General features: G+C 40.3%; 1 protein-coding gene across 1 annotated transcript in view; it reads right to left on the bottom strand.

Annotated features, from left to right (window-relative positions):
- LOC138060237 (protein bark beetle-like) overlaps positions 1-11,756 on the bottom strand; it is an 89,369-nt gene continuing 77,613 nt past the window's right edge. Inside the window, 9 exon segments of the mRNA XM_068905974.1 lie at positions 1-433; positions 1,179-1,391; positions 3,165-3,375; positions 4,985-5,148; positions 5,422-5,527; positions 5,932-6,060; positions 7,533-7,627; positions 8,669-9,532; positions 10,247-10,459. Coding sequence (XP_068762075.1) covers positions 222-433; positions 1,179-1,391; positions 3,165-3,375; positions 4,985-5,148; positions 5,422-5,527; positions 5,932-6,060; positions 7,533-7,627; positions 8,669-9,532; positions 10,247-10,459 — 2,207 coding nt within the window. The 3' untranslated portion in view covers positions 1-221.

The raw sequence follows: 11,756 nt of genomic DNA, 5'->3' as shown, positions 1-11,756 counted from the left end.
GTGCAAATCTTTTTTTTTTTTATTATTATTAAAATTGATTGCAGATCACCAGTTACAAAATGTACCCGAAATTCTTGCGGCTTTAAAAAAAGACATCAAAAAACTTAACAAGAAAGAGGGAATTTAACCTATGAAGACTGCATTTTTGACCTTGGTGTGATGTGGCCATTTTTTGAAACTATCAGGAAAAAAAAAGATTTGAACACAGCAGACTGTGCTGGTTAGGCTGAACATATACCAAACATTGTCAGTATTAAAATGAACAAACTTGCGCAAAAACTTGCAGCTAGTCCAAAAGCTGTATTTCTAGCTTTAGGTGGATTGTTTGGTTTGGTTAATGATTCTTGAGCTCTAGGCATATTGCACAGTCTATCTTGACAGCAGTCAAGCGAACAGTCAGTCAACATGCCAGTGACATTCATTAAGGTGCAGCCTGTTGGATTTAAAAAAAAGTTTGTCAATATTGTGATGGTCCATTATTTGAGCTCTTCTTTCACACGAAACGCCAATTCAATATTTAAAATGACGATTAAGGCTGTGTTCACACTTAGTGCCTTGGTGCTGCTGCCTGGGCACCAGCACCGAATAGTGTTGCGTTCTGGGTGCTCTGGGTACTCTAAGTACCCAAGTACAGTGGAATCCTCCCGGTTTAACAACGGGCCACAAATATCTGGCCGTAGTAACGGGGTTTTCGTATAAAGGAGTTCTTTAAATAAGAAAATGACTGAATGAGCTTTTATTCGGGCTGGAACAAAGAGGGCGTAATAACCAGATGGCCGCAACGTGAGATACTGCTGTATCAGGTACCACTTAGCGCCCCCGTGCAAGAACGTGACCTTGTACTTAACCTTGTTTCGAATTCTGGTGCGAGTGCTAGGAAAATAGGTGTCGTGTTAACATAAGTGTCCAGCGAGAATCGTACTCTGGCGCCGCACTAAGTAACTTGGGCACTAAGTGTGAACATAGTTAAAGTCAAAGGTATGGTGAGGTGAGATGAAGTGATGTAGGGGAGGCCTTGAAGGTAAGGCGAGGTGAAGTGATCAAGGAGGTGAAATGAGACGAGGTGAGGTGGGGTACGGCAAAACTAGAATGCTTCTTCTGTTGGGTTAATGTCTCAGTGTTAATGCTTTCAATTAACAAACGGGTTCTATGACAGTAATTACGACTATTGCACTTACTATTAGACAGGTTTTTCGGGTCACACGAAGCACTCTTGGAGCAGCTTCTGCGCTCGACATGGACTGGGCCCGATTGTCCAGCAGACAAGGTGTACTTCATTGTCATACATCTATCGTAGGATCTAGGGCACGTGATCAATCTATCACCGTCACACTCGTATCCTTTAGAAACGTCGAGCTGGTTGGCACAATCATAGCATTCAATAGCGAAATCTGTCATATAAAATGACATATGAACATCAAGTAAGGTAAGTTAGGTAAACTATGCATACGAGCCTATAAGGTCGGCGTTTACCTCCGGTTGATCTTTAGCCTGCAGGGTTACTCCCCACATTAAATTCGCCGGTATACCCGTTTTATGAGAGTAAAGTGTCCTGCCCAAAGAACAGAACATTATCCCCCAGCAAGAGCTCGAACCCAGACAGCTCGATCCGGAGTTGAGCGCGCAAACCGGGAGACCACAGCCCCTCCTGAAGATCAAGTACTTACTCCCGTTTCCTGTCTCGAAAGGACTAGAAATTAAAACATTTATCATGATTTGTTTAAATTTGATAATCACGCAGGCTCAAAAGCCCGCAGTACATGCACTCAAAATTCTTTTTTAATAATCTTCTTGGACTCAAGCCATTATAATAACAGCTAGTGTTATTTTACATGGGATTTTTATTGGATATTTTTTTTTACAAAATATAACTGAGCCTGGGTACTTTTTCGCATCTTTTAGTAATTGTCCGGGGGGAGGGGTTACTTGTGTAAATTTTGGATGGGTGTGTGCCGTGAAATGTCTTAAAACCTGACCCTATTCAAGGATGAGGGCCGAATGAATATTACTTAATACGCTAAAACCAAAAACTGTGAATAGCGTGAACGGGTCAAGTTTATCTCATTTCTGTAACATTGGAAGTAAACGGTGAGTTCAATTTTAACGGATCGTTTGTTGCTCGTTTAGCTGGAAATTTACACACTGTAATTTTAGCTGATACAATTTAGGTACCCTATCTAGGGATCACACCCGGAACAAAGTGTCAACAGCGAAAAACATGATAAGCTATTTAAGAATCGAGAACTTCAAAACACCCTAACCTATCCCGCGACAATCTTAATAGCCCACATATGGGAGTACCCCCTTGGGGGTAATTTTACCCAGGTAAGTGAGGCGTTCTGTCAACAGCGACTTGATGCACTCATTCTGTTTCTTTTTCTGTGGTAAGAGACCGTTCATTATTTATCGCAGGGGGAGGGGCTGGGTGATTTTAGGGGGGGGGGGGGGACCTGAAATTTTAGCCACTAAAAAAGGGGGGATCCTGGAGTAATTGCTGAGTTATGGAGGGGGGCCTTGAAATTTTCAAAAGGTCAATGTTTTAAATGGAGAAGTTAACCTTTTGTATATGGTATTACTTAAAACACTACTAAAAATCTAGCATAATTATACACATATTTACAGCAATGCAACAGCAACAAAACGATTATTAAATTGTATAGTTGTTACACCAGTTCTACAATGGATCAAGAAATCTCAAAACGTATATTAAAATATCCTACAGATGTATGTTATTAAGTGGTTGAACTCTTCTGCGAAATAAAGAAAACCATATAAGAGAAGTGTGACATTCTATATGTATATGTACAGTAAATGTGAACATTGGACAAAATTAAGCGTATCACCTGTCACACGTGCCGATCAAACACTGGACAAGTGCAATCTTTGGTTACCGCCCGGCCGATATGTGATGAAGACACAGACGCCACCAGTGATGACTCGGAGGAAGAAATTATAGAAGAATTTGGCAGCTCAGATGACACATCGGATGGCGAGCTACACCCGCCATCAGAATGTGAATAGGGGGGTCCTAAAAAATTTTTTTGCATTATTGAGGGTGCCTTGATAAAAAAAGGAGTTTTCTTGAATTTTTCACCCAGTCCCCCCCCCCCCCCCCCCCCTCTCAGATAAATAATGAACGGTCCCTAAATAAACTTTACGTGTACCTTTTGTTGATGCAGTGGTGGATGGCGCCACGTATTCTGTTGAGACGGTAGTAGTCCTGGGGTTCTTTCCATTACACTTGCTTGTCGTGCAGCAAAGAGAGCTACAGGAGCTGATCAGTTGAGAGTTGCTTGCCAGTCTCGCCGTAATATCTGAGCACACTTGCTCGTCAGTTTGAGAGCAGTTTACCGCAGATGGGTCAGACAAGATAACCTGAAAGAAAAACAAGCGGACTGGTATGATAACGGGTGAATATATGAAAGATCAAATGAAACCATGTTGCCTCGCAGTTATGAGCGCAAATTCATTTGCGTCGAGAAGCCTGAAAAATTTGATTTCATACCCGCAGTGTAATAATTTATGATGTATTTCACATATATCTTTCACTTATCACGGGAAGTTGTGAACCCAGAACTGACCAGCTCCCAACGTCAGTGGCTTCATAGCTCAGTTGGTTAGAGCATCGCACCGGTATCACGAGGTCGCGGGTACAAACGCCGTTGAAGTCCTGAAAATGTTCAGGCTTCTCGACGCAAATAAATTTGCGCTCATAACTGCGAGACAACATGGTTTCATTTGATTTCAGACCCGCAGTGCAATAATATATGATGTATTTCATGTATATCTTTCATATGAAAGATCATTTATTTGAACTTCGGATAAAAGATACGATGGCATGATTGATCATCGCAGTTATACACACAACTTAAGCAGTTGTGAAATTTAAGCCTGCGGGTACGTTACGAACTCACAAATTGACCAGCTCACAGTTGGCTTGATAGCTCAGTTAGCAAAGCACTGCACCTGTATCGCAGGCCTGATTTTTTTTCAGGCTTTAATTTCACAACTGCTTAAGTTGTGTGTATAACCGCGATGATCAATCATGTCTTCATATCAATGGCGAAAGTTGGTTAGTTTTACTTGTCATTTTTTAAAAAAGTTATATTGATAGCTCAGTTTTGATGGTCACCCTAAACCCTGGGGGTTCGGTCGAATCCCCTAAATAAAGAAAAATGAGACATTGTAATACGCTGACCCCTATTTTAGAAATTTCCCGGGGGGGATGCCCCGGACCCCCATAGGGGAACACCTTCGGCGGTCCCTATCTCGAGCCCCCTTCTTTAAAATCCCTTATGTGCCTCAGAAACGGTCACGTTTTTTTAGTTTATCTTTTAATTACACTCTGAGGTTGACTTGAAGCAACAACAGCAACAACAACATCTTTTATTTGTAATTATCGTCAGAAAAACGTACTTTTTGTAGAGAGAGAAATTAAAATAACGTTAGATAGAATTCTAGCTGACTGAATAATCGTATGGGTTATTAGAACCAGACTTCCAATTAAGGTATTACAGATAGATAGATTAAGAAAACAACCCCTCCCCAAAAAAATATGCACGCTGATTGGCTAAAAATCGTGATTCTAAACACTCGATAGAAACACAGAACTATCACGAGCTGTTGACGTTATGATGTCTCGAGAAAACAGAATCTAGTACATTTTGATGATCAAAGTAAACAATTTGTTTTCTTTTTTCCATCGCAGTTTTTTCTAAAGAAATAGAAAACAGTGTTTCTATCGAGTTAGCGTAACAGTGTGCCCTAGTAAACAAAATGACCACCGCTTCTAGACGTCTTCTAAGTGTCTGTGAATAGGATTTAGGTGCCCATCAGAGAACGGCATTTGTGGAAGAACGTTAGTACATTTATGCCGCTGAAACTCGATAGAAACACGGAACATGTTTGGTTTGTTGACTAAATTAAAAGAGAAAAAGTATTTCTAAGACAATTGTGTCAGTGATATGAATATGATTCTACTCACGTCCGCACAACCTAAGACGTAAACCGGTTTGTTTGTGGACGGCATAACTTTGATGGTAAAGCAAGGTGCATTATGGGAGCAGTTTATCGTCACATAGTCTGCTGGATTGTCACACAACACTGGCGGATCTATTTTCGTGTTCGGTACACAGTGGTAACACGACCCTAGAGATGACCAAAGTATGATATTAGTTTACATATTCTGATGATTCAAAGTTTTTAAAAAATTTAAAATAAATCGAATTGAAAGACAAATTAGGACCGTTTAGCTGCAACTGCTATCACCACTTCCTAGATCTTCAAACAACTGACACAAACAAGAAAACTAATATTTCTACGCAAACTGTCAAGCGCTTTTGGACATTTATGGAAAAAAAGCGCTATATAAATGGCCTTTATTATTGTGTTATTATTTTTAGTTAAATACCGATAACTTACGAGCAGTTGTTGTGCAAACAAAGGGATACAGACTGTTACACGAGACAACTTTTTGAGCCCTGTCCAGTGTCATTATCGTACATCTTTCACCGGTCTTTCCCACTACCTGGTGAATTGAAGAAATTGACATCTTAAATTAAAACTTTATCGCATTCGGAGCGTTAGGCTATTAACATTGGGTCCAGTCAATCTGGGGCTAATCCTTTCTTTTAAAAACGAGCGAAAAATTACTTACTATAATCCTCTCTTTATTTGGTCAAAACCTATTACCTTTCAATGGCCAATTTCCTTTAGGAGACGCGCCTGCAGGGAGTTATGGTTGTTGTATTCATCATTTTGGACTTGAAATTTGTTTTGAGTAATACAACTACCATGATTCCCTGCAAGCGCGTCTCATAGAGGGAATTGGCCATATATTAAAAGAAAGTTCTAAGACCCCTCCACTAACCACTAGACCTGCTAGACTATCGTTACTCTTAAATTAACGGAATTCCGAGAGAAGAAGAATACCATGTTTTCTTCGGTTTTTATCCATATAGGAACAAGCGGTTTTCCATCTGGTCGTGATCCCGGTATCGCCTTGTTAATCAATTCCATATCTTCTGGTATATAAGTTGATGCCAAATGTCCTGCATGGTACTGAAACACAAGTATACAGCAGTCAATGAAATGATCGCTGAACGAACTGGGAACCTTGACAATTATATTATTATGACTGAAAGATATTTTAAGTAAGTCAGTGTTTGAGACTAAATCCGATAGGAAATCATGCAATTCATTTCGGTCAGTTTTTCGTGGGCAAAAACCTTTCACCAGAATAATTTTAAGTATATTACAGTCCGTTTCGCATTTTCTAAAAGCTACAGATATGAAATAACTCGAACTCGAGAAAATAGAGGAATTGTGCAAACACAGGTAAAATTTTATCAGCAGTTTCATTTCAGCAGTACATTCAAGTGTTTGATATGAATTTCAAATTTGTTATCGACACTTTTTGTTGACAAAAATAAATTCTTTTGAGAATATATTTGCCACACAGAATTTTGTAATACAGTGTAAATAATCACGGTACAAAGTTTTTGTCCATTTGTTACTCGAACTTCTGGTGGTTTTCTTCTTAACATCTACAGGTCTATTTGATGGGTTTGAACTGGAGTGTCGAAAGTACTTTGCATTTGCTTCGGTTGTGCGTCACCGCGCTAAACGATTGGCTTATAATTGCACTTTGCTAGCAAATCAGAAGTAAAACCAAAGCCTGTCGTGACTCGCGCGCACACATTTTCCCGCGCTTTGCGTTGGCTTCATGTATTTTCTTTGAGTTTTGATTGGTTTACTGGATGTCCGTGTAAATTTGTGATTAGGTATAGTGAGTATGTGGGTTTGGTTTTCCGAAAATCAGTTGTAAACTACTCCACAAATAATCCCAATTTTATTTCCATCGTCAAAATGAATTTGGGATAAAGTGCTTCTCCTGACGAACGGTTTCCCATTACAGTATGAAAAAGGAATTTTTAATTATCATGTTGTTGTCTGCTTTATAGGTTTAATCTTAGAAGATACATCAATCATTCGAGGCAGTGTTTCACACAAATTTATAACCACAACGAGTTTCCATGAGAATACGACACACAACGGAGTATCATTCAAGAGTGATCGCAAATGAGGTGTATTACTGTCTCTCGTATGTGTTATATTACTTTCAATATCGCGCATGGTTTGTCGCGTAAAAGTAAAATAAGCTACATGTTTTTCATGTGGGTCTTCTATCCTAGTCTAATTTTTCATGTGGGTCTTCTATCCTAGTCTAATTGCAATTTGGAGATGTTAGTTTTCGTTGTTAGAGGAACACTGGAGAGCCCGGAGAAAAACTCTCAAAGCAAGGCGAAAACCACCAAAAAACCCAACCCACAGGTGGCACCGGGCTGGAATCGAACACGGGTCACATTGGTGGGAGGCGAGCGCCCTCACCATTGCGCCATTCCTGTTCCCCGAAAATGTATCAAAATCATGTTCATTGACTCAATGTCTAATCCAGTCAATCCAGTATCGGAGCATGTGGTTTCTCCTTGCTCAGGTGTTAAAAACAATCAGTAGCTTAATGAATTGCATACCTGGCAATAATCCTGGGCTTCCTTGAATGTTCTACTTCCACCTCTGAACACGAAGCACGTTGATTTTATGTTCAGCCAGCCAACGGGACAACCATCTAAATAACGAATAACATCAGTATGACTAAACACTAAATCATAACAGCCGCCTGGTAAGCTCAGTTGGTAGAACGCCAGACTGCTACGCGGGAGGTCCAGTGTTTGAGCCCCAGACCTGACCAACAACACTCAAGATCTTAACTGAGGAGAATGTGCTGGCTTTGTAATTACATCTGCAGATGGCTAGGCGTTCAAGTCTTCTTGTCTAAGGACTATAGGGAGCTTAAGCACGCGCGTTTTTGAGACGCGGACGGCAACCGGAAGTGATCTGTTTTCCCTTTTAACTTGTCTGCACACAACCACATTTACATTGCTAAGCATCTTTTCTCCATTAGAGATGATTAGTATAAAAATCTGGGAGACACCACTCTCCTGTCACGTGAAATGTTCTCTTCCGGTTGCCGTCCGCGTCTCAAAAACGCGCGTGCTTAAGCTCCCTATATATGTATCGTAGGCCCCGTCTCCTGCATCTTCGGTGTTACATGGTTGACAGTGGACGTTTAAATAACCCACACACGTATCGCAAAGAGAAGTGTTGTAGTCTGGCCTTGTCTCATGAGTTGGTGCTTCACTGCGCCTTTCCTCCTTGGACAGAATTGTCCACGAAAAAGTGCTATGTCTTTGCTATGTCATGTCTATGTCATACAGTCTTTTGATTTCAAAACTACGAGTAACGTGATTGTATTCTCACCCATTAAAGCTGCCTTGCAAGTTGGTTCAGTTAGCCAAATATAAGGTTCTTGAAAGTATCGAAATAAAAATGGCAAGGGACTAGACTGTTAAGAAGATGATATGTAAACGGACGACACTGTCAGGGAGATGATCACAAAGAAGTAGAAACCCACAACAAAGTCTTTGTATTAACAGTAGTGGCTTCAGTACGTGGACATTTTACACCTTGGCTAACAGGATTATGGGGACACTGTATACTGGCTACAGGGGGGAGTTTTGTCTAATACGAGGTACAGAGTCACGGTAGAAAGACAAACTCAATTCAAACCCCAAAAGCCACCTCCTCTGTAACTACCTATAGTACTTACTTGAAAAAAAGTTCCCCTGTGGCAACTTGTGAAATGGTATATATTCTACAGTAGCCCATCTCCAATAGTCCTTTTTAGCGTAAATGCGTGAAGCAACAGAACCTTCTTCAACACCCCACCAATTCAGGGTTGCATTGATCGGGTCAGATGGTCTCGCTGAACCAAACCAGTAACTGTAAATCGAATCGACTTGTCTTGTTGAACTAAACTCGTAAAGGTTAGACGGATTCTTCAAGTTGTTGCTGTGGTATTCCATTGGTCCGTTGGACTCGATAGTTACACCTTTGTTCTGGCCAAGACCTTTGTTGAGATAGAAGGTGTTTGACTCACACTTCTGTCCTCTGGGCCACCTGCTGGAAAAGTTATATTGTATCGTGTGCATCCCTGTGTTGTTGTAGAAAAAGTTGTTTAAGATCTCACTTTTCACCTCAGAAAGTTTCAAGGTGCTGCCAATCCCCAAGTTGCTTTCAAAGATGTTGTCCGTAATGTATACCGCGCTGAAATTAGTTTCAACGTCGGTTCTTTTTTGTACGAGTATTGCTCCATTTACATTACCGGAAAACGTATTGCCGTATATTAAGCTTCTTGGAAATCTTGTTCCATCGCTTCGGCCTAAACGCGCTTCAATTCCACCCAACAGATTTCCAGAGATGAAGTTGTTGGCCAGGGTGAAACTATTATCCTGAATATCTAAGGAAATGGCGCTCTTTTGAGACATTTTTGAGGCAGAGGTTGCCGTGTCGATGATTTTACACCTTTCAATGGTGAAGCTAGGTCTTCTGTTGCTTTCATCGGTTACAGAGTTGTAATTTATGGCTTGGTGCGTGTTGTCGCTGAATACACTGTTGGAAATGCGGTGCTCTTCTACAGAAAGAAAAAGATTTGATATAATGGAGTTCAGAACGGTCTGTCACCTTCGTTGATGTATATATGTATATGTGAGAAAGAAAACTGCCATCACTTTGACAAACAGATTGCCTTTTGCCGTGCGTCTGTTCGGTAATAGATCACAAATGACGTCAAACTGTGGTAAAAACAAAAATGTGACATGCGAGCCGTTAGGCAAGAGCGCCACTGAAATTCTTACCACATCTTTGACGTCTCCTGTGATCTATAGACATTCTTAGCTTTAGCAGTTTGTTGCTCCATTTCAGACCACCTGGAGACTTCTTGTTTTCAAATTTTCAAATAGTCGCGTGTATATGAAGAAATAATTTTTAAGGCAATTTTTTAACTGCAATTTATGTGCATGATTATTCATTGGAAGTAATTCATTTACAGACTAATCGTATCTATAACAAAATTCTCTATCGAAATTGGATCTCTGCGTACTTCTTTGTCACGTAATTTGTTCGCGATCACGTGGTTGAGAAATTACAGGTATTCAATCACAATTTTTTGTAATTGTTCTAAATACGGTTAATCAGTAACTGGAACTAGTGCCGTACATTTCAAGGAGTAATCGTGCTCGTAATTTCAAATCGGCCTCTCGCTTCGAGCTCTTCCGATTTTAAAATTACTCGCGCGATTACTGTCTAAATTGTACTATTACTTGTAAAGGATACATGAATAGATTACCTTTAACCGAACATCTTCTCATTTCTAGATTGTCGATAGCCACAAGGTTTCTCGGGTAATATGACGGAGATTGCAATGACTCATATGCGCCTTCCAACAACAGTCTATACTCATCCAAATCAATGGAAAGTTCTACAATAGCCTTCATCCACCTCCACTCCTCTACATATTTGGTGCTCCATATAAGCCTCTGTTCAACTGCGGGAAACGTTACTATAGAATGCAAGACAGAAAAAGTATAAAAATAATAGATATACAGGCTCTGGGTGGCCCTTAAGGGACCCTTGTCAATATCCGCCATTTTCGATGCTATCGAAATTATTGATACTGCATGGTGAGGCGAAATGGTATTGCTTTACTGTAATTTGTGTTCCTGAAAGTATGTTTAATTATCTTTAGAAGCTTTACAGTGATTTCCTTCGTTTTGACATGTTCCGAATAAAATATAATAGCCGAAGTCTAGGATGTAAACAAAAACAAAGGTGTGGTTGACTGGGGCTCACTTGCTATGACTCGTCAAGCAAACGGAACTGAAGAAATGCATGCTTTGCTCTGTATTTTGTGCCTGAAATCATTAGGAGAAATTCGTGACATTTCGTTCACGCGATGATTTGTGTCTGCGGTTACCCTTGAAACCAAAGGGGCATGCTCACTAGCGTCAAATTGCGAAAACAACATGGAGCAATGGGGAAGGCGGACTGCTGGTTTATATATTATATAAACTAGCAGCGCAGTCTAGAATCACTAGTCATTATTTACGGGGGAGGGGGGGCCGGTGCAATGTTGCAATGTAAAATGTGGCATACTTGATTTTTGCTGCCCCCCCTCTTACTTTAACATGACTTTTGCTGCCCCCCCCCCCCCCCCCCCCCAAATCCGCCCTTGTCCTCCGGCATGCATGAAACAAAAGGTAAGCATTTATGATGTCACCACGTCCAACTGATAGATATTCTATAAAGCTACCTTAAATTTAGATTCTAGTTGCTCTTCGCCCAGACCTTGTGTAGACAATTGTCGTAATGACATTAAAGTTCTCGGTGCTCTCAATCATTTGGACGCTCTATCTACATTATCATTGTGGCAAGTAAAATATCTACAACTTATGTATGAAGATAGACAGCTATCTACTGAAGCTGTAAACTTGATTAGTGAATGTGTAGACAATTTTCCAAGAAAAGGAAACAGTAATCTAGAACCAGATAATGCCCATTATGATGACAGTGATGACAATGGTGATGATGATAACGATGATATTGATGATCGTTTCCCAAAATTTTAGTTCCCCATTTTAAAACCGTACAAACAGCTGCAAAGAGAGTGAAAATTTCTCTACCATTGTTTGTCTTGGATTGGTTTATGCCAGAACGTGCCCTTTTTTCTGTTTTGTCCAAGTAAACCAACCAAAGTGGTTGGTTTCTGATGAAAGGTGTTCCTTGTAAAAGGAACAGCTGTTGAAAGGAACATCTGTTCCTATATTATACACAAAACGGCTGTTAGCAAAAACTTGACG

The sequence above is a fragment of the Montipora capricornis genome, chromosome 8, assembly GCF_036669925.1.
Source record: "Montipora capricornis isolate CH-2021 chromosome 8, ASM3666992v2, whole genome shotgun sequence".
NCBI classification, from domain to species: domain Eukaryota; kingdom Metazoa; phylum Cnidaria; class Anthozoa; order Scleractinia; family Acroporidae; genus Montipora; species Montipora capricornis.
The sequence above is the reverse complement of the archived record's forward strand: the minus strand, read 5'-3'. Positions and strand labels throughout refer to the sequence as shown.